This window comes from Triturus cristatus, chromosome 3_2 (genome assembly GCF_964204655.1).
Source record: "Triturus cristatus chromosome 3_2, aTriCri1.1, whole genome shotgun sequence".
Lineage (NCBI taxonomy): Eukaryota > Metazoa > Chordata > Amphibia > Caudata > Salamandridae > Triturus > Triturus cristatus.
The window spans coordinates 739936779-739964693 of NC_140584.1; the positions used below are offsets into that span (position 1 = coordinate 739936779).

A 27915-nucleotide genomic window follows, 5' to 3' on the forward strand; every position below is an offset into this window, starting at 1 on the left:
CCACATTACAGTGCTGGAAACATCACTTTGGGAACGTGAGTATTTCGATGCTTGGGCTCGATGTACCTGGCAGCCTGTCTTCTAATTCACAACTAGGTGCTAGGGGGACAGCCACATCTGTGCATTCCTGATAGAGGGCCATAAACGAGGGGTTCACGGGAAACTGCAGACCTCTGACTCTAAGGGGCTTTTCTAGGACGGTTAGGTGGGGTGGAATTGGTACCAGCATTCCAAAGGGAAGCATCATGGCCCCACCAAAGAATGTGATCAAACCTTCTAGGGTAGGCTGGCAGACATGGCAACATTTTGAGAGGACAGGTGCATTTCAAAGGTAGCCTTCTGAACTGATCTTATCTTCAAAGACCATGGTGCATATAACTACTGGGTCTGTGGCCTCCAAAAGTAGAGACACTTCTGCATTTGGAAACACACTACGCTGGTTCGATACTGGGACCCTGACACGAGGAATCATTAGGGCAGGATGGACTGCAACTAGACTATTCACAGACTTGTGGTGGCTTGGAGCTCCAAGAAGGGGACTATCACTTAGTGGATGTTGCCTGGACATTGCTGCCTTGCAGCTAAGTGCTGGCCTCCTGTCCGTGAGGTCCCAGGGAGACAAATTATCTCATTGTCTCCACAAGATCGTAAGGACCACACTCGGTGTGGTGTAGACAGGTGGAAGTGATCGTGGTTGGGATAAAGACTGTCCTGACATACACCATGATCTTGCTGTGCAAGGGGAGTGTGTGTGCAAGATCAGCAGCAATCTGAGGTACCGAGACGTGAGGAGTTCGAGGAGTGCAGGGAAGCTTGCAGAGTGGGGGGACTTGTGTTTCCAACCAGGAGACCGGTGCTCGCTTGCGCTATAGAGCGTGTGGTGTCTGAGGGGCGTTGGGGGAACATGAGCTGGGAGCTGAAACTGTCTCCTGCCTTCACATTGGGAGGACGACAGTACCTGACTTCGCGGGTGCCGTCCAAGGTCATTGGCTCCCTCTCTCTGGACCCACGCCATAGGATGCTTGGTTTTTTAAAACACAGTGAGGTGACCCGAAGGGTTTTGTGCGCCTTGTTGGCATCTGCAGCTGGCTGTCGGGGGCTGCGGCAGGCCACACCTCTGCTTGAGGGGAAAGCGTTTCTCCAGACTTGGGAGCATGCCAGCTTCCTGGGTCACAACCTTTTGTCTACAGGGGATATCGATCCCGCACTCGTGCAGGTGCCATCGCGCATCTGGAGGCCTACTCCGAATATGCAAAACTATGTTCTGGTTTCTTTCTGTGTTCTGTCTGCCTAGTCAACAGGGCGCCAGCCGGGGCAATGTGTGTCGTTGGCTGGTATAGTTGAAGACTGAAGGGCTGAGTCATGAAGAGAAGTCAAATACTGTGACTGTTTAACCTTTCTGATAATGGGAAAGTCTGACAATAGCATATAACTGCAAAGTGTATATACTATGTGTCCTTAGTTATGATTTCACTAGAGAAGTTTGACAATTATGTATAACTGTAAAGTTTATATACAATGCGTATCTCATTTTGATTTCAGTGTGTGCATGTTTGTGTAATACAAAAACAAATGTTTTTCAACATATGATGTGGAGTCTTTTCGTAGCGTACGCAGTGTGTTGCGAGGGGGGTGTTGTGCCTATACTTTACACTCAAGTCCTGAGGATAAGCCATACTGCTCGGTGCCAAGCTACCAGAGGGTGAACACAGGTTATCTGACATGTGCATTGTACTTATCCTAATTGGACCGGTGGCTTCTGACTTGCGGCGATGCGTCTTAGCCAGAAACCACTGAGTCTAACAGTGGTTGTTAACATCTTGCTTGGGAAAACATACTTTTTGTGTGATCTACATGGCTTTTTTTATTTGATTTTATTGGACTACATGTACTGGCTTATTTTTATTCTGGATACTTGAGCACTGCTAATCTGTTCCTACTGCATGAAATATGACCCTTAAACATGGAGAAAGATTATCATATTTTACTTTTAAGTTACGCTTTTAAACAATGCAGCTGTAAAATTAAGTTCACCAGTGGTGCAAAAGCTTAAAGTCCCATAAGGGATGCAGTGTAAATTTACACCACTCATGAGAGTGACTTTTAAAGTCTATCCTAAGAACTGCCATTGCAGCACTGAGCTCCTGTGGTTAAAGCTGCTGCACCAGCCCTCTTTGAGGGCCACAGGGCATGCAGAGGTTACTGGGCACAACCGTTGGGGTTGAGGACTTTTACTCCTGATGTCCTAGGGCCCTAGCTAATGTGGGTCATGAGCAACTGAGCCAAATACCCCTTCTACACTTGACTTCCAGTGGTAACTGTGGTTGAGCACTTAAGACTCCCTCGGAGTGATATAGATACAGGTGAGCGAACACGACTCATAAATCAAAGTGTAAGCAATATGAGCAATAAATCAATATCCAGCCTAATACTCGCCTTTATAGAGAAAATAAGCATTTTTATTTCTAACTACACATACAAAGGTGTGTAACTCCAAGGCAATAACACAATTCCCAGTGGGCGTGACCAATGTGTGGGACAGGTGCTATTAATGGAAGCGGAAACATGTTTGCTGAGTGCATTGAGAAGAACACAGCTACCCACTTGGGTTTTCATGGACTTTATTTCATGTGGGCTGCAAGATAACTCACTGGAGTAAGACTTTTGCACTACCGATACCAGGGAGCCGTGCGAGCAGCCACGCCCACTGGGCGGGTATCTTGATGGATTATTAAAGGTGCCCAACAAACTATCGATGCACGCCAGCAGTATCAAGCCTTTGAAAAAGTGTGATGACACGAAATGCGTCAGGCTGAAGATTTTAATCCATTTGCTGAATGTATCCTGTTTCCCTAGGCCTGCTCAGGGGGACCCACAAGGACCCCCAAGGCCCAAAAAAGCCTTTTTTTGTTTAAAATAATTTTGGCCAAATTCGCCCTGGGTGCACGAATCCGGCCGAAATTATTTTTAAAAAACGAAGCGCGGTCTCCCAGGGCATGATTAAAATGAGGGTGCGGGGCCTCGCGGGTCCCCCCCCCCCCCCAAGCCCGGGGGATCACCACCTCCCCGGAGCTTTCTTGAAATTAGGGTGGGGGCATCGCTGGCCCCCCAAGTCCCTGGGACCGCCATCTCCCCGGGGCTATAACTAATAATTAGTGTGGGGGGGCTCCCGCCCTGTCATAGCAAACTCTGCTTTGGTTTTTGGAAGCAAGAGCAGGAAACCTGCTCTTGCTTCCAAAAACCAAAGCAGATTGCTTTTGCGCAAGGGGAGCGGCATGTCAGCAGCTCCCCTTGTGCAAAAGCAATGCCGGCTCCTACAGGAGGCAGGAAGCCCGCGGGACTGTGGGGGCATTGGGACTCCCCCCACGGTCCCCAATGGTGAGGCCAGACCCCGCGGGATGGGGTCCCCGGGGCACGAAGTGGCCCGGGAGGGGTGGCCACGCGGCCCCCCCTACCCTGCAATAAATAAATGTAAAAAAAATAAAAACAGAAAGGCCGGCCCCGGTGGATGAGGTCCCCGGGGCCATAATTTGCCTGAGGAGGGGGGCCACGTGGCCCCCTCCAAAGAATTAAATACATTATTTTAAAAAAAGACTGGCCATGCCCCGGGGGATGGGGTCCCCGGGGCCAAAATTGGCCTTGGGAGGGGGGCCATATGACCCCCTTCCCATTTAAAAAAAAAAAAAGAAAATTATAAAAAGTGATCATGCCCTGGGGGATGAGGTCCCCAGGGCCTCAAAAATGGTAACAGAAGGGGGGGCCACACAGCCCCCCTTCTAAAAAATAAAATAAAAAACAGAAGCCTGCATCTCACCGGAGGCCCCACCCCCTCCCTGCACCACTCTACAAACGCGCCCCCTGGCGCGTTGTAAGTTGGAGAATTAATTCCCCTTGAATACTGAGGGTTCCTGGGGGCTAACTAGCCCACCAGGTAAGTCCAGTATGCGCCATAGAGCTGCATTGCAGAGAGGTGGTCCGAGGTCACGCCCCTTTTTACACCACTCTGCAAACGCGCCTCTCGGTGTACTGCTGGTGGAGCGATGAGGTCCTCTTGTGTCCTGATGACATCAGGACACAAGTGGACTTCATCCTCTGAGCAGCAGTGCTCCAGGAGCCTCGTTTGCAGAGTGGTGTAAAAATAGGCATGGCCTCGGACCACTTTTCTCAATACAGCTCTGTGGCACTTACTGGAGATACCTGGTGGGCTAGTTAGACCCCCAGGGACCTTCAGGATTTAAGGGAACTTAATCCCCCAACCCAGAATGCACCAGGAAGTGCCTCTGCAGAGTGGTGGAGAAAGGGGGTGTGGCTTGTGTCCACCTCTCAGCAATCCCACTGTGTGAGGCTTACTGGAGGTAAGAGGTAGGCTAGTTGGCCTCTAAAAGACCCCCAGCAGCGAAGGAGACTTCAATCCCCATCCAAGAGCGCTCCAGCGAGTGCGTTTGCACAGTGGTGGGCAAAGGGGGCGTGACCTGCTATAAGAACTTAGCAATCATGCTGTGTAGAATTTACTGGAGGTAATAGGAGGAGTAGTTTTTATTTATTTATTTATTTTACTTCTTTATTAAGCTCCAGAATCGACCCCCGAAGGAGTATCTCCGCGCTGGGGCGAACAATTTAAGAGGGTAGTACAATTCTGGATTAGAAACAGAAAAGAAAAGTCTTAAGCTGTTTCCTAAAGAGAAGATGATCCGTACACTGCCGCAGCTGTAAGGGGAGAGAATTCCAAAAATGAGGGCCCAAATAAGAGAGAGACTTGCCCCCCGAGCGGACTCTTTTAATTCTTGGGACGTCAAGTAAAAATTTTGATTCGGAACGCAAGGTCCTCCGGGGCTTATAAAAAGTAAATTTATCCCTGAGGTAAATAGGGCCAGATTTCACCAAAGCCTTATGAACTAAACAGCAAGCCTTGAACTTCACCCGCTCCCGTATGGGGAACCAATGTAGCTTATAAAGCAAAGGGCAGGAAGCAGTCCTTGGTGGAGCATTGACAATCAGGCGTGCCGCAGTGTTCTGGACAACCTGCAGTCTGTCAAAAACTGCCTCATTGGCAGAAGCCAACAGGCCGTTGCAGTAATCCAAACGGCTTAAGACATGAGCCTGTGTCACAGTTTTCCGGGTCGAAACAGGAAGCATAGGGAAAATACGGCGTAACAGGCCCAACGCTTGGAAACAGAGGCCAGCTGTCTGAGCGGCATGTTCCTTCATTGTGAGGGTTTGATCAATACGAACGCCAAGATTTTTTACGCAGGTCTTTAAAGAGGGAGGGGTACCTAGGTCTGTTGGCCACCAGCTGGGGGTCCAAAGTAACTGCGCGTCCCCAAACAACATAATCTCCGTCTTTCCGACGTTACATTAAAGAAAATTACTCCTCATCCACTGAGAAACAATTCTCATTCCCGATGAGAATGCTTCCTGCACTGATGAAGTGTACTCTGCAAAAGGAAAGAGCAGCTGAGTATCGTCAGCATAGGAGATGGAGATAAACCCACATCTCCTCAACAGAGTGGCCAAGGGGGCCACATAGATATTAAACAAAGTCGGGCTCAGACACGAGCCCTTAGGTACACCCTTGGTCAGTTCTGTAGGTGCTTAACAATACGGCCCAAGAGTGACAGCCTGCGTGCGAGAAGACAAAAAGGTCGTCATCCATTGGAGGGCCAGATCTCCAAGTCCAATCTCTTCCAACCTCCTGAGCAATATTTGGTGAGATATCGTGTTGAACGCGGCGGAGGGATCCAACAGCACCAAGATAGTTGAATGACCCCTATCTAGGGTCATCCTGATGTTATCGGTGACCTCTAGTAGGGCTGATTCTGTGCTGTGGTTAGGTTGAAAACCCGACTGGGAAGGGTCAAGACTACCCGTCCGTTCGACATAATTAGATAGATGTATATTTATATGATTCTCCAAAAGCTTGCTCAGGAAAGGGAGGAGAGAGATAGGACGGAGATTGGAAAGCTCAGTCAACGGAAGCTTAGTGTTCTTACGAATGGGCATCACCTGTGCAGCTTTCCACTCTAAAGGGACATGGCCCTCTTTTAAAGAGAAATTAAGGAGATGAGTGATGGAAGGGGACAGATATCCAGCAAGAGAAGAAATAATCTTAGCCGGGATAATATCCTGAGGAGACCCTGATTTAATAGTGGCAATTAATAACTCTACATTTACCTGTGTAACCGGAGGGAAGCTCACCAGTAGTTGGGTAGCAGTCTGTGTAGGTGTCTCAGGTGGTAAGATGTCTAAAGAAATATTCCCTGAGGAAACTATTTTGTCATAAATGGACTCTATTTTCTGCCTAAAAAAGGATCCAATATCGTCACACAATTTTTGCGTGGGGGCTACTATGCTCTCACAGGCTATAGGGTTAGTAAACGTTTGAAGAATAGGAAAAAGCACTTTAGGATCATTGTGTGCCTGGTCCAATTGTAATACTATATGAGCTTTACGCGCTGCCCTGATATCCCTGTGATATTTAGCCAGGGAGGCATAGAACCGATTTCTGTCATTCCCATTATGAGTACGGCGCCACCGTTTCTCATGTTTTCTGCAGAGACCCTTCAGTATACGCAGCTGGGGAAAATAGCAAGCGTGTAGAGGAGTAGTGGAAAAGGTTTTTAAAGGTGCCAACTGATCGATGGCACTTAAACAGCCAAGTTATATGTAGTATGAGCATGTTCAGTATTACTCGAATCTAAGACTGGTGGTTCTACAAAGAGCGTTTGAAAGCCTTCTGGACGACAATGGTGGGTGACATGGCTGAGGTTACTTGTCTTCCTAGGAGCACGGATAACAAATTCAATTAACGCGTGGTCAGACCAAGGTAATACTTGTGGAGGTTCACAAAAAACTTTGGGGGAATTGGAAAAAATGATATCCAATGTGTGGCCGGCTGTATGTGTGAGACCCTCATTGCTTTTAAATAACCCCAATGTCGCTAAGTTGGCCAAGAGTGTCATGGCATCAACATTGGAAACACATTCACTATGTATTTTAAAATCGCCCAGAAATAAAAAGTTGCTACTTGCAATCACATGCGGGGCAATTAGTTCAACTAGTTGTGAAGAAAAGTCGGTTAAAGGGCCAGGAGGCCGAAAAACAAGAGCCCCCTTCCAACTTGTTTGGGGCGTAAGCCCTATACGAAAGACCATAACTTCCATAGCCCGGTCGCTTCGCTGTTCTAATATAATGACCTTAACACTATTAGTATGGGCTATGGCAATCCCCTCGCCCACTTTAGATTGTCTGTCCAAGAGAACGAGCCTATAACCCTCAGGTAGGGCGAGCGTAATAGAGGGGACGGAATGGGGTTTCAGCCAGGTTTCGGTCAGAAACCCAAAATCCGGCTGCACGGATGATAAAAGATCCCAAACCTCAACAGAATGCTTAGGTAGTGATCTTACATTGCATAGTAGACTTTTCCAGCTTTGCTTCGTGGGCCAATTACTTAGTTCAGTAATATCCAAGACTCCATTAGAGTCTTTAGTAGGGGCAGGATGGAGACCTGCAAAATATGTATTGACTGAGGCACATAAAGTTGGGCGTTGGGAAGCTAACTACCCCTATTGTTACCTCCAGTAAGTCCCACACAGTGGGATTGCTAAGACGTCTTCGGAGGCCATGCCACTTTTTCTCCACCACTCTGCAAACGCGCCTCCTGGCAGACTACGGGATGGGGGAGGAAGTCCAATTTTCTCCTGAGGTAATTTGGGGGCCAAGAAGCCCTCCTGGTACTTCCTGTAAGTCCTACGCAGCGGAATTCATAAGCGCTGGTCGGAGGCCCAGCACCCTTTCTCGACTACTCTGCAAACGCGACTACTAGTTAAAGAAGCATCTTTCTGCACCTCTGACTTAGAGGTAGTTTTAACCCCCCTGCCCTATTATATACTAGGGCCTTACAGGGGAGGTCATGCCAATCACAGGGGTACCCGAACCCTTAGTGTACCCTAGTGTATGTAGGTGTTTTCACTGTATTCTAAGTGTCTTTTAGCATAGCACTGGCTCTGGGCCTGGTTAGTCAGTCAGTTACCACCAGTACCAGTCAGCAAAAAGTTGGGGGCACAGGATGACTTTGCAACAAAGCCAAATTCTGCACCTCTATTGGTTCTTTCTGCATTTCTCTTGCTTCTTTCTGCGCCTTTCTTCCTCTTTCTGCACATGTCCTACCTTTGTAGGCATAGGTTTCAGGAACGTTATAGTTAGAAATTAGCATTTAAAAACACCTGAATATATATGTATATATATATATATATATATATATACAAAAAACACAAATAAATTCGGTTTTAGTACAGCAACACCTGAAAGTCTGAATTTGTCTATCCATACTTGCACTTATTGAACTTTGTGCAGTACAAATCTTATTTCTTTATTATTTTCCTTTATACATGTATACCCATTTTAAATGTATTTATGCATCTATATATTTTATTACTTCTACTAAAGAAAAAAATAAGCCCACTTCTCTAACTACGTGTTAGAGATCCAAGACCCCAATTGTCAAACCTATAGAGACACAACCGACTTACTACAAAAGTTCACTACCTACTATTCTACTTTATATACAACACAGAGGCAACAACTGATAAACTCGACTCCATATTTGGGGGACGTGGCCCTACGATGGCTAGGTGACACGCAAAGAGAATGTTTAGCTGCACATCTGGAGGAGGATGAGATTCACACCGCAATAATGCGGATGAGATCTGGACGGGCTCCTGGGCCATATGGCCTACCGGCTGTATTCTACAAGGCTTATGGGGATCAGCTCACCCCCATACGAAAAAGTGTATCTGATGAGGCAAAGGAGACTGGTGTTCTTCCGACCATGAGGGAAGCGATGATCACCTCGCTACTGAAACCTGGAAAGCCAGCCGATAAATGCAACTCATATAGACCACTGTCCGTGATATATAGCGATGCTAAAATCCTCGCTAAGGTGTTGTCTAATAGGTTGGGTTTTCTAATGGAGGGACTGGTGCTACCTGACCAAGCCGGTTTCATCCCTGGGCGAGCGACATCCCACAATCTCCGAACCATCTTCTCTGTAATACAGGACATTGACCCTAAACTGGCAGCCGTGGTGGTCCTTCTCGGCGCTACGAAAACCTTTGATTCCGTCCAGTGGGACTACCTAATAGGAAACCTACAATGAATGCAAATGCCAATTGGCTTCCTTTCGTATATAAAGTTGTACAGCCTACCAAGAGCTAGAATGGGGTAAGTTTACCACCCTTTTCAATAACACAAGGTACACGTCCAGGATGCCCATTATCCCCTCTTTTATTTGCACTATCTATCGAACCCCTAGCGGCCCAGTTGCGGCAACACCATCAGGAGTGGGCCCTCTTCTACCCCCCACGACATATCCTAATTTCCCTATGTGCAGATGATGTCACATTGTACATCAGAAACCCGCATGTAACTTTAAATCCCATCCTGAGGAAATATATTGCCTTTGGCGAACTGTCAGGGATACATATCAAGTAGGAAAAATCACAGATATTCGCACTTACAGAAGCCGCTCAGCCGTTCCCATTGGATTATCCAATAGAATGGTGTTCTACGGAGTTTAAATACTTGCGAATCAAAATCACCAGAGATAGTGCAGAATACATACAACTCAATTATGGTGTGGCATTAACATCCATAATTAATTCTGTTACATGGTGGATATCCCTGCCATTGTCAATGGCGGGAAGAATATTCCTAATTAAGATGGTAGTACTTCCCAACCTACTATACTTATTCATAAACATACCATACAATCCAGAGCTACATTTTTTTTGCAGCTCTTAAAACACAATCATTTCGCCTAATATGGGGAGACAAGCAGTCAAGGTTGAAATGGGACGTACTCGCTAGTCTCTTTTTACTAGGAGGTTTTGAGGTTCCCAATCTAGAACTATACTATATTTGTGCTCAAGCACTCTATGCTGTATATTGGTTCCACCCACCCCCTTATATGCCACATATTGCTGTGGAACAGGGTTACATGGATCTGATCCCACTGACGGGAGCCATAACTGTCGTACCCAAAATATGAGATGCAAATCCCACAACTGTGGCCTGCACCACATCAGCCTGGTGACACATAGTGGAGACGCTAAATGCTTAAATTATATATTTGTCCAGGTGCCTCTTACATATTCCCCAGAATTACCGGTGACCCTAGAATCAAGCTGCAAATAATTATTCTGCAAGATGAAGATACTAAGCTTCGTGGAACTTTATATAGATGGGACTTTCCGGACACAAGACCAATTTTTTGCCAATGTAGACCCCACGCCAATGGATATATTCCTATAAGTTAGAATAAGAAAGAGCATATGGGCAGCCACAACCATCTTTCCACAAGAGCCTCCAGCCTTGACTCCATTACATGCAACCTTACAATCTGTGAGACCTGCACACGCTGTCTCACTATTATATCATACCGTACAAACATCTCGTACACACGGACAGATAGCAGCGCACGTGCAGTGGGAAGCAGAGGTAGGTATTAATTTACTGGACAAACAGTGGGAATACTGTTGTATACAAACAGGGCAGATATCTGCTAGCAGTTGTCTGCGCATTATCCACTTCAAATGTATTCACCGCACATTTTATATGCCAGTTAAATTGCACAAATTCTGAATAAGGGATAATGATAGATGTGACAGATGTGGGAGTGACCGTGCGGACTTCTTGCACCTTGCATGTGACTGTGACAGAGTCAATCAATATTGGCAACAGGATTTTAATGCAATGGCCCAAATGATAACAGCACCGCTACAAGCATCCCCGCTAATAGCTCTGTTGGGATACAGTGAGAAGATAGAAACAGCATATAGAAAATATGCTGCACTGGAATTTCTCCTAGCTAAGCGTAGAGTGGCCTATAGATGGGGACGGGGAAAAGCCCCCAAGTTTAAGGAGTAGCTTCGGGATAGGTTATTTTGGCAGGAATAAACGCTAACATATGCGGAATTACTTCCACCCACATCCCGACCGAAGGACGTATGGGACCCATTGAAAACATCCACTAGCCAACCCCCTAGAGGAGCCCAGTCACCCACTGTCATGACATGCAGTAGATACTTGCTCGCCTACAGTATTGAATCAAGAAAGAAGACAGCCCCCACCCACCACGAATGCTGATATGTAACTAGAGGCAGAATACTGCAGACATTCAGACAGGAAAGCAACAAATATGGAAGGGGGAGGGGTATACAGGAAAGAGGGATGATGCACTTGAAATAACGAAGGGGCATACAAGTTATAGATGACACAACAAGTTTGGAATGCCTCTTTCATGGACAGTCTTCATCTGATATGATGGACTATGTAAAACCAGATCAGGTGTTTTCACTCGCTAATATCAATCAATAATAATCAATCTTTGTGGGGTCTCGGTACTATCAGCCGGTATCCTCCAAGTAAACTTCAATATGCAGTGGTGAGTAATGCCGAAACCGTACACGCCGTGGGCGGTTTCGGCATTACTCGCCACTGCATATTTTCTCTTAGCAACTGCCGTTGGCTGTGGGTCCTTGTTCTGGACACTACTTTTTCTGAAATAAATACTTATTGAGGCAACAAACACTGTTTCCTGGCTCCAGTGTTTCTACCCCAATACCACATCTGGTACCAGGAGTGGGGTGGAAACTTCTTGCCTCCTACTAAACGGCTGGTCCTCCGGCGCTGCCTTCATACTACTGCCTTCGGACCCACCAACTTGACATCTTTTGAACTCCTTCCGTTATAAAAATAACTTTCGCCATGCCGGCACTACTTTTCGGCCGTTTAATTTTCAAACTTCCAAAGCTTCATGGAATTCTCTAGCTGCTCGAGCGCCTTCATTGTTCCGTGACTGAGCCTACTGCCTCGCGAACATTTCCAGCTGCTCATGCATCTCCATTGTTCTCCGTACCTCTCGGGTGCACTCTACTGCAGCCGCTTGCCTCACGAACTTTGCGGGCGCTTTCCGCTCTTTTTACCTGCTGTGCTTCGCTGGATCATTTCTCCTGCTCCACATGCCATACTGCTCTACAGGACATTCTTGGATCTACATGTGACCAATCCTGCTCTTTGGGGTCCCTGCTGCACGTTTGTTCCGTGTCTTTACGCGCATGCCCCGCCTTCTGCTTCCTGCCTTATTTTGATTGGCTCTAGCTCCATAACCTTCCTGGCCAAAGAGAGGTCACTTATTCTCTCTTTTGTATGCCATTGGCTCTATTTTAAAGACTGCTTTGTTGAAACCCTACTGGCTGTGGGAAGTTCGGGCTGCTCTTTCGGCAGTCTTCCTCCAGCCGGGTTTTGTCAACGTTTATTTCTATTTTCTCCCAGCTTTGTGTCTTTTTTTCAAAATTAATCATCTGGTTGTGGGAGATTCAGTCTGCTTTGTCGGCATACTTGCTCCAACCACACACTCGTTCTCCTGGGATTTTGCTTCAAGTTAATTTCGTCTGTTTAATGAACACCTGACTTCATCATTTTAATAGGCCTGGGTGGTAAATTCCGCTCCGCTCGCGGAATTTTGACATTTCCGCATTCCGCGGAGAACGCGTAATTGCCAAAAGTTCAGCGATCCGCCCCGTAGCGGAATTTTTTCCTTGTTCACACTTTCAAATTGCGTGTTCGGAAGCAACTTACCGGGATCCCTGCGTATGGCGACGAGTTTTCCTATCCGTTTGCATGAGCCACGAGATTTTGGAAGCCGGACGCGCGATCCCGCGAGAGTGTGTGATCGCGAACACGTCATTCGGACGCGCCATCGGACATCCGCGAGCGGGCGGGACAAGTGGAACAAGATGGCTGCGCCAATTGGCGACCGCATGGGCAAGTTCGCGAGATATTCCCCACGGGCACGCAAACAGCGTCCCCGAAAATGAAAAACGCATCGCGAACAGGCGGAACAAGCAATTCCATGTGCTCGCGGAATTCTGCATAGCACGCGGAGATTTTTTACCGTTTCGTGTAACTTTGAGTAACGCGACTAAGCAAATTCCGCCCACCCCTACATTTTAATTACTATATTTTAATTTACTCTACTTTAACTGTTTTATTCTGTTTCTGCATTTTTCTCACGTCTTCTTTTATATCTTCTTATTTCTTCTCTTTTCCCTTTTCTCTCATTATAGCTTCTTCTAAGAATGTTTTACATCCTCCATCTTTTTTAGAGAAACCTGGCAAACCTGAAATCAAGTGAAAACAATGGCTTTGTTGTTTTGAAGGTTATTTAGTAGCAATTGATGGGCTTGAGTACACTCCTGCTAGGAAACTTGGTTTACTTTTTAATAGCTTAGGTTTTACAGGTCAAAGTATTTTTGATAATCTTCCTGTTCTTCCTCGCCCTTCTGGGGATTCTGTTTGCAATGTCTATATTGAGGCTAAGGAGAGGCTTAAAAAACATTTTTCTGAAGAACCAAGTGTCTTATTAGAAAGACACAGCTTTGTCATGCGTAAACGAGCCAGTGATGAAACTGTGGAGGAATATATTGCTGATTTACGTGTATTAGCTTCCACTTGTGAATTTGAAAATTCTGTTGACACCTACATCTGGGATAAATTTGTTTTCAATTGTTTTTTTTTTTAAATACAGGAACGTTTGCTTACCTGCCATAATCCCTCACTGTCTGAAGTTATAGAAATTCCTAAGAGCATTGAAGGTTCTATTTTATCCACTCAAGCTCTTGCTTCTCGACAAGTTCAACCTTCTGTTTCTACTGTTACTGATGACTCCAGTATTGTAGCTGTCAAATTTACTAAAGATACCAAAGACAGGAAAAGACTAACTTTCCGTTATCAGTGTGGGTATAAAACACACATTGGCAATAATCTCAAATGTCCTGCCATTGGGAAGAAATGCATTCGTTGTAAGGAATTGGGACATTTTCACACTGTTTGTAGATCGCAGAGTCTGGTTAGCAGATGTACTATTCATGCTGTAGATTTGCAACCTGAACGTCCTTTACACAATTCTGATAGCAACGTCTCAGATTGTGCTTATAGTCTATCAAATGTCTTACTTACAGTTGAGGATGGTCAAAACTTAAACAAAATAGGTCATTATTGTCAAGCTTATTTTGGTGATAAAAATCTACAAGTCATGGCAGATTCCGGTGCTCCCATTACTGTTTTAGCCAATAAAACTTTTCATGATTTGTTGTCTTCTTCTGTCCAACTTGTTCCTCCTGATATATCTCCTAAAGCATTTGGTGATAAAGAGATTGATCTCTTGGGGTTTTTCTTTGAAGTTTTAAGAATTTTAGTCAGATCTTTACACACCAAGCGTTATGTCGCTGTTAATGGCAAAGATCTTGTTGGCTGGATGGATTTAGCCAAATTAGGTATATATCTCAAACCCGGTCACAAAAATCCTATTGTCTTTAGAGAGAGTCCCATTTTGTCTCTTTCTGATGTTCCCGATTGCATTGTTCCTGATCTAAAGTGTTTGAGGATGGCATTGGTACTTTTCAAGGGTTTGAGCATGCAATCAAAATGAAAAAAAAATGCTACACCCATAATACACAAAGTTAACTAGTCCCCATCACTGTTCTTTCCGAATTGAAAACCTTGTTGGATAAACTCACTGAGGAAGGCATCATTACACCCACTGACTCCTCAGAATGGGTTTCTCCCATCGTTTTAGCCAAGAAAAAGAATGGACCTCTTTTTTCTTTGTGTGGACTTGAGGTCCCCTAATCGCAACATATTGGTTGATTGCCACCCCCTGCCACACATTCAAGAAATGTTGTCTAATATTGGTGAGGCCAAGTACTTTTCCACCATTGATCTCCATTCTGCCTACCACCAAATACCCCTCACCCCTGATTCACAAGATCTCACCACATTTATAACACAGTTTGGTGCTTTCAAATATTTAAGACTTCCCTTTGGTCTCGCTTCCGCAGCAAGCGTTTTTCAGAAAGCCATGGACAATTTGTTTAAAGATCTCAAAAATGTCCTTTCAAAGATGACATTCTTGTTTTCACAGAAACCAAAGAAGAACATTTGTTAGTTCTTGACAGTCTTACATATTCTCACCACTAGGGGGATAACTTTTCAATCTGAGAAGTGCAAGTTTTTAGTCCAAAACGTGGATTATCTTGGTCATTCTATCACACCCAGTGGTATTAAGGCAAAATGTAGCAACATTGAAGCCATTCTTAAAGCACCTGTCCCCACAGATAGAGATTCATTGAGATCTTTTCTTGGTCTTGAATTTTATGCACGTTTTGTTCCCTCTGAAGCTTCTGCTGTTTAATCTCTGAGGTATCTTCTAACAATGGGGGTTACGTTTCTCTGGAACGAAGAAATTGATCATGCCTTCACTGATCTCAAGCGTTTGGTTTCCACTGCTCCTGCTCTCAGTCCTTTCGTTCCAGGCTATGAGTGTGTCATTTACATTGATGCCAACATGAAAGATATTGGTGCAGTTTTTGGACAGAAAGTTAAAAAGGTAAAAAAGTCACTATAGCCTTCGCTTCTAAAGCTCTTTCGCAGTCAGAATCCCATTACAGCACCATAGAAAGGGAGGCTCTAGCTTGTGTCTGGGCTGTCCTGAAATGTAAAACTTATCTATGGGGCTCTTCTTTTGAAATTTGAACCGATCACAAACCCATTGTCTTTTTACTTCAAGGTAATGGTCTTGGCAAAGCATCCTCTAGATTAGTGCATTCGCTCTCCAAATTACAGGAATATCATTTTACTATCAATTACATACAGGGTGGGAAAATGTTTCGTGCAGATTGTCTCGCATGCCTTTATATTCTGACTCTGAATTCAACGATGATTGTTAATGTGTTGTGCTGTTTTGGATGCTGTTTCTTCTTGTGAAGAACTCATTTCTGAAAAAGACTGGCTAGATGCTCTTTCTCAGGATGAAGTTCTCAAGAAAGTCATGGAATACCTCAAGTGTGGGTGGCCTTCTTTACGCAACCTTCATAATGGCTTGAAAGCTTTTGCTCAAATTTCACCTAAACTTTCTTTTGAGAATCAAGTTTGAACTAGAAATGGCTAATTTATTCCACCCTTTCATCCTAAGTCTCGCCTAATTAAAATGGCACATCTAGGACATTTAGGCATAACTGCTTCGTGCAAGGTCTTGAGAGAGAACTACTGGTGGCCTGCCATGAGTGCTCAGGTTTCCTCCTTTATTGGTTTATGTACTCAATGTGTCATTTCTGATAAGCACTGGAAGACATCTAATGAGCCCTTACATCCTGTTTCCTTACCTGATGGACCTTGGATTAAGGTGGCACTGGATTTTGCGGGTCCATTTAACTTTCTTCCATCTTATCATAGGTTTCTCATTGTGCTCATCGACTATTTTTCCCAATGGATTTATTTCTCATTTGTTGAATCTGCTAATACACAGTCTGTTTTACATTTTTTTACATGTTTTTTCTCTTGAGGGTACCCCTAAAGAATTAGTCACTGACAACGGCACACACTTTACTTCATCTCTTATGAAAACATTTGTTTTGGAGTCCGACATTAAACATCTTCAGGTTGCTCTTTACAGTCCATCTTCAAATGGACTTGTTGAAAGGGCTAACCGTTTTATTAAAGATGGCATTCAATCTGCCCTTGCTTCAAGAGTTGATGTTAATTTTTTTCTCAGAGACCAGATCAATGCACATCATTCTACTCCTCACTCTACAACTGGTATTTCTCCATTTCAGTTGTTGAGGAACAGAAAATGCAGATCTAAAATATTACCTGCATGGCTTGATTGTCAAACTGAGTCCAATTCCTATGATGCCCTTTGGTAAAAAATGTTGTATTAAAACAAAAAGCACATTTTGACTCTTCCAAGCATGTTTCCGTAAATAAAGTTTTGGTTGGTTCATGGGTCCTTATCAAGAAACCTGTCAGAGTCTCAAAGGGGGAATCTATTTTTTCATCTCCCTGGAAAATTGAGCGTGTCAGCAAAGGGTCTATCCTTTTACAAGGAAGAGGTTGGTGGAATAAAAACATTAGTTCTGATTTCCAAAATTCAGAAGGATATTTATTTCAGATCACATGCTTCTGCTATAGATGGCACTTCATTTGTGGATGGCTCTATTTCGTTTGAATCCAAGCTTACTAATTCATGTTCCAAAGAAATGTCTCCTGGTTCGCATGTTTTAGTTGATGTCAATATGCCATCATCTCTGGATGCCAATGCTCCACATTCTTTACATGTGGAACATGTTAGCCCTGCTTCTCCGGTTTCTACATCTCAGACTGTACTGTCTCCTCGCTTGACTAAATTGTGTGGTGTCAGAACCTTCTATTTCCAAAAGAGTTTCTAAGTTACCTTCTCGTTTTCATGATTACTTATTTACTGTTGTGTAAGTTGCTTTGCTTTAATGCTTTACTGTACTGCTTTAGTTTTTCTCTAGTTGCTAGTTCTCCTGAGCAACTGGCTTTGGGTCCTTGTTCTGAACACTACTTTTTCTGAAATAAATATTTATTGAGGCAGCGAACACTGTTTCCTGGCTCCATTGTCTCTACCCCAAAACCACACCTATGTAAAGGGGCCTAGTCCAGTTTAGCCCAGTAAAGGTAATCAAGGACCTGAAGGCTTAAAATAAAGTGACTCATTTCTAGTATACTCGCCTTGCCCCGCTACAGATGCAAAGAAATTTGACTTCTGTGCGCATTCAAGTAGCAACCAATTGCTGTGAGATGCTAATCCAAACTAGCCTGCATTACTTTGAAGACCCTCCAGTCTGACGTTGTAAAATATCTGACTGTGAAGCTGACCGTCTCTGGTGGCCAACGCCCTACATAGAGAAACTGCAGCTCTCAAAAATCGAAAAACACTTCTGAATCAGTCGTTTTCCGGCAGAACACTCAGAATCTGGAATGTTGTGCCACTCACAATCTGAACACTGCCCTTTTACTAATCTGCCAAGAAGGGATTGAAAGTTCTATAATCCCATCGTTATTTAGCACTTTGAATAGTTGCCTCTAGAGCTTGATGTCTCAGGACTGACCCAGTTGAAGAGATTCTCTCCCTCTCTCTAATGTAAACATAATGACGTGAATAACTCTTCCTTCACTTGGTTCCTTCAAGCTACCTAGGACCAACATATGATTGCCGTGGTTTAATTACAATGTGAACGCTATTTCTCTGAAATGAGTTGTTACCAGTGTTCTCTGTCACCTTTTTTTGGTCTAGTTCACGCTATAAAATGTATTAAAAATAAACAAGTAAATAGAAATATAATTTTTTAATTGCTCCCAGTGTGGGTGTAAAGGTGAGTGTTGGAGCTACTTGAGTTGGAAGTAATTGACTATTGTGTGGTTTTCTTCTGTAAATGTATCTTTTAACTTTTTTTTGTCTGCTTACCTGCAGCTGGTTCGGCAGTACTACAACTTGAATTTCAGAAAGGAATCAGCCCGTTCATATCCTGTTTTTTTCATCAGCATTATCTTACCTGCTTCTACTGTTGATGTCAACCTAACACCTGATAAAACTCAAGTTTTGATTCAGAATAAGGTAACATACATTTTAATCAAGTCATTATATGTGATACAAAGAATGCTGAGCAATGCCGAGTTTTACTAAAGATGGCAGCCAATAGCACACAATTATGAACCTGTTATTCAGCCTTTCTTACTTTGTACATAAGTGAAGGAAGAGCTCCTATCGGGTATATTTTGAGAGAACAACATTAGTTTCCTCTTTTTATTTTTTATTTACAAACTGGCTGCATAGTGAAATGCAGGAGGAGGATTTCTTTTCAAATGGCACAGTGTAGACCAAAGATACTCCACTCAGACCGGGTTTTGTTCTTTTATTCCTGTGCCTGTCATTGTCCCCCTTCCAGCATGCCTATTTCTTTATCTATTTATTTATACAGCGTAGTGTTTTCCGATAGATTCTTGGCGCTAGGAACAATAGACCCAAAAGCAGCAGAAAGGGTAAAGGCACGGAAGGTGTGGTGTGTTTGAATTTCATTTTAAAGTAGCAGAAATTGCAGAGAAAGCATACCGCAACTGAGGAAGCATTCCAAAGCCTACGGCTTATTGTGCAAAAGGCTATAAATCTTGAACGTGGATGCTTAAAGTGTGGTACTCAGACAACAGCAGGATTCACACCGTAAAGTTCTGGAGGGGGCATAAAGGATAAACCTCCATATCTAAACAAGCAATTTTATAGCCAATAGGTCTCGCCTTTGGGACCTTATAAGTGTTAAGCTATGCAGCAGATTATCCTGAGTGCTACAACATCTACTGTTCTTTAATGAGGACCTTTGACACAAATAGGCATATGATAGAACTGCATTGAGAAGTACTTATTTAAAGTGTTATTTTTGTATAACTGGTAGTCTGAACTTTCAGGGAGGCCAGCATGCAGATCAGTGTACGCACCAAAAACCTAAGATGCCAGAAACTGCAGAGCTCTAAAGGCTGTACACTGTAATGCTCTCACTCACTTCAACCTATGTCTTGGTGCAATGGACAGACAACAGGTTGTTAAAATGAGGGTCTCTAGTTGGCAGGTTGTTACCCTGTCCAAGTAAGGATCCTTCTTCCTAGTCAGGATACGAGGGATACACTTCTAAAATAGCCCCTGCTCACCCCCTTGGTAGCTTGGCACAAGCAGTTTGGCTTATCTCAGAGGCAGTATGTGAAGCATTTAAACATAACCAACAGTAATAACACTACAAAAGGTCACCACATCAGTTTTAGAAAAATATCCAATATTTGTTTCTGTGCAAAACAAGACCAGAAACGATAAGCATCCACCATACAGTTCTCATAAATATCAATAATCAAAAATAGACTTAAAATACTGTTCCTTGAGGTTGATAGCTCCGTCCCCGGCTATCATGGCGTCGTCAATAACAAATCCAAACAGTTCTGGCTCACAGCTGCATCGCGGGCCAGGTACTGTGTCGGTTAGACCTGCAAAACAGCACCTTTAGAGATGCAGGGTATTGGCAACCTCTCGTTGAGCTCCGAAAAGCCGGCGTCGATTCCGTAAGTCGGTGCATGAGTTGTCGGGCCCTTGAAGTCACACGCGTTGCGGATCAAACTCCTCACAGTTGAAGTGAGGAGCGCTGGTGTCTGCAGGCGTCAGGCTTGCGGTGTGAAGTGCAGAAGCAGTGTGGCGTGCGGTGCCCGCAGGCAGCGGATCAGTGATGCTCATCCAGCGGCGTCGGTGAGACCAGGCTTGCTGTGCGACGAGCTGCAGTGCTTATTGCGGTGCTGGCAGGTCATGGTGCAAGCAGCAGCGTCATCGTGGCTGAAGCGCTGTCGTTGGCGACGAACTGGAGTCGATGGCACTGGTAGTCCAAGGCTGCGGTTTGGGATACGACAGTACGTTGTGTAACTTACGAGTGGTGCCTTCGAACAACAGTGCAAGCAGCATCGTCGATGTTGGCGTGGAGCAGCGGTGGTGGGGATACCTGGGCGGCGCCGTGAAGTGAGGCGGTGCGAAGTGCGGTGCCCACAGATCGCGGTGCAACTTGGTGGTGGCATGAGACCAGTGTTGTGGTGCGAAGTGCGGAGGTGCCCTCTGCGTGCTTTTAGGACACAGAGCCCACAGCAGCATCGTTGATGGCGTCGGGTGGCTTTTTCTTCTGTTGCAGCATAAAACACACAGTTCTCAGTGCTGGTAGTAGATAAACTTGATGTATTTGCTGTTCCCAAGACTTCTTGAACAGGGGGCAGGCTCTACCTCACGCCCTTGGATAAACTCAAACAAACAAGTTGCAGAAAGTTCAGTCCAGTCCTTTGTCTGCCCAAGACAGAAGCAGCTACTGCAGGCCAACACAGCAAAGCACTCAGCAAAGTGGTAGTTCCTCCTCACAGCTGATCTTCTTGGAAGATTTCTGAGTCTCAAAAAGTTTTAAAGTTCTGGTGTCTGGGCCCCAATATTTATACCACATTTCCCTTTGTTCTCCTGTGGCAAAGAGTCTCTGTGCTTAGCCCAAACCAGTTCTGTCCTCTCTGGTCCAGCTTCCTGGCAGGAGGTGGAGAGAACATTGTGTAAGGCAGACCAGGACTATTCAGGTGCAAGGAAATCTCCCCCCTACTCTAAATGCAGCCCAGGTCTATTCAGCCCAGCCCACCTCATCCAGGACCGGCCGGACACACCTCTACTACCCCCCCCAGTGGCTGTCTATGGTGAATACACATTCCCAGCCCATGTCACTCCAAAGCCAGACAATCAATCCACAACCCAGCAGAGGCACACAGGATGGTTAAGCAAGAAAATGCCTACTTGCTAAAAGTGGTATTTTCAGACATATAAAGAGACAGTTAGTTATAGATTACTTACCTTAGAATTTCCCCAAGGCGTCAGACTGGATCTGGAGAGTTTTTCTTAGCAGTACCCCTGCTCATCGGTAGGTGGCGTCAGTCGACTCCGCATCCGTCGTCATGGTAGCCGGGATGACGTTGCGGTGTCTACTTAGATGCCGCCCCAGGCGCGCTGTCATCAGTTCTTTCTTTTTCCACGCCAGCCTGGCACAGATCCGGACGCCTTTAGTCACTTTTTGACTACATTTTTTTCGACATTTTGTCGACTTCTTTTCGAGTCTTTGACTCCTGGTGTGCGAGATATGTCACAGCGTCGGACCAGTTTCAAGCCTTGCGGGGCCTGTCACAGGCTGATGTTAGTGATGGACCTCCACCTCATGTGCCTTTGGTGTCTGGAGTACGACCACGACCCGAAATCGTGTCCTGACTGCCGGGCCATGAATCCTAAGTCTTTGCAAGAGCATTCCCGGAAGCTCTTGGCAGCCCAGTGGTCGGCTCCGTGTCGCTCCCGGTCTCGTTCGAGAGGAAGATTGCGGAGCCCCCACATCCTGTCCCATTCCAAGTCTTCAAAGTCCTTGGATAAGTTGAAGAACAAGAAGAAGGTGAAGAAGCAACGGCACCCTTCGCCTTCCCCACGTCGGTTGGCTGACGCGAGGCGATATCCGGAGCATCGTCGCTCTGTCTCTGGCGCCTGATTCAGGGACAACTCGGCGCCTCCCCACTTTTCAGTGAGCCAGCGTGTCCCCTGCCCAACTTCGTATGTTTTACGAAGCCCTCCACCGTATCTTTGGGCAGCCTGACTCCGCCGGCGCGCCTTCGGGCCTGTATCCGGATTGTTGCCAGTCGATCTTACTCAATCTTCCCCAGCACCGATACCAGCGACGACACCCCCAGTGTCATCCTTTCACCTGGCCAACGTCGTCCCCATCCCCGAGATGGACCCGTAGGCGGACCAACGTCGGCTGAAGTAGAACCCGCCGCCAGAGGGTACTTTTGTTCCCCTGTTCATCCCTGGTGTTCCCTATCGCCCAGAAGGTGGTGATAAGGAATGGGAGGGGTCATCAGAACCTTTAGCAGATCAGCTTGAAGAGTCAGACTGGAGAGAGGACATGGGTTATGCCAGTGGTCTGGACACTTCTCCAGACCTTGGCAGGTTTTCACCCCCTACCATGGCAATGGAGGAGGGAACGTCCTACGCTGTGCTGGTGTGTAGGGCAGCCGAGGCCTTGGGCCTAGAGCTTTCTTAAGTGGTGGTCAGGACTTCTCTCCTGACAGAGATGCTTCAGCCTGCAGCAACCTCCCCTGAACTCCTCCTGCCCTTTAACACAGTCCTCACTGACGTCCTTTTGGGCACCTGGTCCAAGCCCGGCACGGGGGCTCCTGTGGAAAGGACAACTGCCCACCGCCCGGCCCAGGGCGACCCAGTTTTCATCACCCAACACCCTTCCCCGAGAGACGTTGATGGTCCAAGCCTCTTATTCCAAGGGCGCATTCCCTTCTGCTCCCCCAGACAGGGAATCCAAGAAGCTGGATCATCTTGGAAAGCTCAAGTTCTCTTCCTTCAGCTTGGCACTGCGGTCTGTGAATACTGCGCACCTCTTAGGCCGTTACTCCCATACAGTCTGGGATACGGTTGCATAAGTGCTGCCTCAGTGCCTGGAGGAGGCCCGGGACGTTCTCTCCCAACCGGTGGCAGATGGGAGAGACGCAGCTAACTTAATGATTCCATGTGGACTGGATACCACCAACTCACTGAACAGTACGATAGCCACGTCGATAGTCCTTTGGCGCTACGCCTGGTTGAGGATTTCTGGCTTTTTCGGGGTATGTCCAGTCAACCTTGCTGAACATGCGCTTCAATGGCCGTCACCTTTTTGGTGACAAGGCAGACTCGGCTCTAGAGCACTTCAAGAATTCTTGAGCTACAGCCAGATCCTTGGGCCTTGCTACGTCTTCCCATCCACCGCAGTCTGCCTTTCGTGGTTACGGAAGGGGCACCCCACAACGTCCGGCCCAGTCTAGCCACCGGTTCACGCAAGCTGCCCAACCTCTGCGTGGCCACGGGCGTGGGACCCAGTGACCTTACGGGTCCGGGAGCCAGCGGGTGGGCCAGTGCACCCTTTCACCCCACTTCAGCAGCCTGCAAACCCTCCTAGTCTGACCCTCCAGGGCTATCAATGACCAGTGGGTGGCAGGATTCGCCATCACCTCCCCCACTGGCAATCCATCACATCCGACAGGTGGGTTTTGCAGATAATCCGAAGGGGCTACTCCCTTCCCTTTGAGACTACCTCTCCCTCCATGCCACTGTCTTTTGATCGCATGTCGGAGGATCATTTGGCACTTCTCCGCCAGGAAGTTTCAGCTTTCTTGGCAAAGAAGCTATCGAAAGGGTCCCTGCATCAGAAGTAGGTTGTGGTTGCTATTCCCGCTACTTTCTGGTGCCCAAGAATGACAAGGGCCAGCTTCCTATCCTAGACCTCAGGGCCCTCAACCGCTTCCTCCGGAAGGTGAAGTTCAAAATGCTCACGTTGGCTCTGGTCCTTTCTGCCCTCGACCTTGGAGACTGGATGGTGGCGTTGGACTTGAAGGATGCCTATTTCCATATCCACGCCCTGCCAGCCCACAGATGCTACCTAAGGTTCACGGTAGCCCACGAGCATTTTCAGTTCACCGTGCTCCTCTTCGGCCTTACCAGTGCCCCTCAGGTGTTCACGAAAGTGATGGCGGTGGTCGCAGCTCATCTGCGCAGATCGGGGGTTACAATCTTCTCCTATCTCAATGACTGGCTGTTGAAAGCAGGCTTACCCCAGGCTGTCGTCTACCACCTCCAGACTACAGCGGACCTCCTGCACTCACTGGGGTTCACAATAAACGTGCCTAAGTCACAACTGATTCCCTCTCAGTTGCTTCTTTTCATTGGAGCTGTTCTGGAGACAGTGCAGTTTCGAGCCTATCCTCCCAAACAGCGAGTCTGGGATAATCGGGCTACGATACCGATGTTTCAGCCTCTATCCCGGAATTTGGTGAGAATGACCCTGAGGCTGCTGGGCCTCATGGCCTCCTCCATCCTGCTGGTAGATCATGTTAGATTTCATATGCGGGCTATGCAGTGGGACCTGAAATTCCAGTGGGTGCAGCATCAGCTGAATCTTTCCGACTACATCCTGATCTCGGAGGGAATTACACATCAACTGCAGTGGTGGTTAACGGACTAGGATTGGGTCCGAGGCAGATCCCTCTCCCTGCCCCAACCAGAACAAACAGTGGTGACTGATGCATCACTCCTGGGATTGGGCGGCCATCTGGTAGAGATGCAGATCAGAGTTATCTGGTCCATATCAACCTTTTGGAGCTCCGGACGAATCGCCTGACACAGAAGGCATTCCTTCCCTCCCTCAAGGGAAAGGTGGTGCACAGACAACACCACTGCCATGTGATACTGCAACAAACAGGGAGGGGTGGGGTCATGGACCCTATGTCAAGAGGCTCTTCACCTTTGGACATGGCTGGAACATCAGGGTGGTTTAACACCTGGTAGGTTCTCTGAATGTCAGGGCGGACAAACTCAGCCATCGGTTTCTGGTGGATAACAAATGCCATCCTCACTCAGAGGTGGTGCAAGGTCTCTTCCAGAGGTTGGGAGATCCTTGGTTAGATCTGTTGGCCACCGAAAAGAACGCACAATGTCAGCAGTTTTGTGCGTTGGAGTTTCCAAGGCGACACTCGCTCGGCGACACCTTACGTCACGAGTGGAATTGCGGCCTCCTGTACGCCTTTCTGCCTGTTCCACTTCTGCCCAGAGTGCTAAAGAAGATCTAGCAGGACCAGGCCCAAGTCATTCTTGTGGCTCCGGACTGGGCACAAGAGTCTGGTACCCCGAGCTCTTGAGCATTGCCATCGATCCTCTGATCATACTGCCTCTTCGTGAGAATCTTCTGCCGCAGCCGAACCTGTCCAGTCTCGACCTCCTTTCGACCTTCCTCTCGAAGTCTGTAATGTTATCTTGGCTGTCAGGCATCCCTCCACCAAAATGGTATACGCTTGTAGATGGAACAAATTTGTGGTATGGTGCACAGTAAAGGCTGTGGTTCCCCTCTCTGCCCCTCTTTCAGGATTCTCCTCTTCCTTCTTTCTTTGGTCCAGCAGGGCTCTACTCTGGGCACTCTTAAGGGCTATCTTTCGGCAATGTCGGCCTTTGCCTTCCTGATCAACCCTTCATCATGAGTGGAATTGCGGCCTCCTGTACGCCTTTCCGCCTGTACCCCTTCTGCCCTAAGTGCTGAAGAAGATCAAGCGTGACCGAGCCCAAGTCCTTCTTGTGGCTCCTTACTAGGCACAAAGAGTCTGGTACCCCGAGCATGGCCATCAATCTTCCGATCAGAGTGCCCCTTCGGGAGGAGCTTCTGCCGCAGCAGCAGGGGATGGTTCTCCACCCGAACCTGTCCAGCCTCCACCTCCTTGCATGTCCAGGCGTCCCTCCAATAAGACAGTATATGCCTGTTGATGGAATAAGTTTGTGGCATGGTGCACAGCAAAGGCTGTGGATCCCCTTTCTGCCCCTCCTTCAGAGGTTCTTTTATTCATCTTTTCTTTGGACCAGCAGGGCTCTGCTCTGGGCACTCTGAAGGGCTATCTTGCAGCCATTTCGACTTTCCTTCAGCTACCAGATCAGCCCTCTTTATTCAAGTCCCCTGTTGTAAATAGATTCTCTAAGGGTATTATTTATCTCTTTCTTCCTTCTTCTTTTGTTTTGCCCCAGTAGGACTTCAACCTTGTGCTCACTTATCTTATGTGTGCTCCCTTTGAGCCACTAAATAATTGTCCCCTTTGTCTCCTTACTTTGAAGTCTGCTTTCTTGCTTGCCATCACCTCTGCTCACAAGGTGAGTGAGCTTCAGGCTTTATCTTCCAAACCTTTCTTTCTTGCTGTCCATCTGGACTAAGTGGTCCTCCGTACTAGGCCCTCCTTTTTGCCTAAAGTGGTTACTTCCTTCCACATAGGTCAGACCATCACATTGCCCACCTTCTTCCCGCCTCCGCACCTTTCAAAAGAGGAGGAGAGACTCCACGGTCTGGACCCAAAGCGTGTGCTGTCTTTCTACAGTGACTGCACAAAAGACTTCCAGGTGGACGATCAAGTCTTTGTGGGTTATGTGAGTGCTAAGAAAGGTCGGGCAGTGCAAAAAGTACCATCTCTCGATGGGTTGTCCTCTGCATTGAGATCTGCTATTCTTTGAGTAAAAAGGAACAACCAGTGGACTGTGCTGTCACTGTACCAGTGCGATGGCAGCCACTACTGCTTTGGGACTTTGAGTTCCCTTACTTGACATCTGTCAGGCGGCCACGTGGGCATCCTTGCACATGTTCACCAAGCATTACTGCCTGGACAGCCAAGTCCAGAGGGACAGCTTTTTCGGCCGTTCTTTTCTCCAGGACTTTCTGGTGTGAACTTGGTTTGCAGACCCACCTCCGTGATTGGCATTGCTGGGGTATCTATTCTAAGGTAAGGAATCTATAACTACAGTCTCTTTCAGATGCACAAGTTACTTACCTTCAGTAACGATGTATCTGTGAAAGATATATGTAGTTATAGATTCCTTACCGCCCCACCCATTCTCCCCGTGCTGCGAACTGACTTCTAGGGATAGGTACTCCCTTCTAGGGCCCTAGTTCTGTGCACCAGTGGTCAGTGTCTTGCATGGCTCTGCTGGCATGGAAAATTGTGTCAGAACTGACGTCACTGCGACGTCATCCCGATGACAATGACGCCGATGACAAACATGGAGCCGACCAAAGCTACCTACCAACGTGCAGGGGTATTGAAAAGAAAAGATTCCTCCGGATCCAGTCTGATGCCTGGGAGTAATTCTAAGGTAAGGAATCTATAACTACATATGTCGTTACCGAAGATAAGTAACTTGTTCATTATGTCTTGATGACAAGTAAAAGTGTTGCTGTCCTGGTTAACTCGAGCGCTTTGAAGTCTTGTCATTGGCTTTTCAGTCAATCGTACTTTGCGCTCGGTGTTTTTAGTTCTACTGTAAAGAATGTACAAGAGTTCATTAATTCCAGTAAGAAAGTGAGGTTGGCTGAGAAGACTACATTTGGTAAATGCGTCACACACAACAGACTCTGCCAATGCCAAGCTAAAGATAGAAAGGATTTGTTGTAGGCAGCTGTGTGTAATGTTAGCAAGATAGTGCCTTCGCTCAGTAGCAGAAAGCTTCACTATGTGTTTGTTAGAAATGGACCCAATGGGGAGAAGGCTGTTTGAACACATCTGGCAGGCTGTCTTTAGTTATCCAGCAGGGAGGGCACCTGATCTGGAAAGTCCAGAAAATACACCCCTCGGTCAGCTCTCCAGGCTCATAAGTAATATTAATTAGTTGATGTAACAAACCTTTAACCGCAGTTGCTGACAGGAGTCCGGAGAGGCCAACTACAGGTGCACGTGCATCGGTGATTCTTCACAAGGAGCTGTCTAGAGCACACGAGCTAAAGCCAGCCTTTTGCATGTACAGTGAGAGAGCAGGCCATGTTTACAGCAAAACACTCGGTCCCAGACCACCTCCAGGCCATTAACAGAGAGGTTTAGGGTGAACTTGGAGGGAAGGATTATTGAAATAATGCGATACTGCCTTATTCAGCAGCAGGTGCGGCAAACAAT

The 27915-nt window shown here is 46.6% G+C and overlaps 1 protein-coding gene across 7 annotated transcripts in view; it reads left to right on the plus strand.

Annotated features, from left to right (window-relative positions):
* The window catches only part of PMS1 (PMS1 homolog 1, mismatch repair system component), a 903709-nt gene that overhangs the window by 357958 nt on the left and 517836 nt on the right, over positions 1 to 27915 (plus strand). For all 7 annotated transcript variants that reach the window (XR_014979980.1, XM_085648798.1, XM_085648797.1 and 4 more), the window contains one exon: positions 18332 to 18475. Coding sequence is in view for 6 of the 7 variants with exons in the window: in XM_085648798.1 (XP_085504924.1) it covers positions 18332 to 18475 (144 nt within the window). In the remaining variant the exon portion in view is untranslated. The remainder of the gene's footprint in view (positions 1 to 18331; positions 18476 to 27915) is intronic.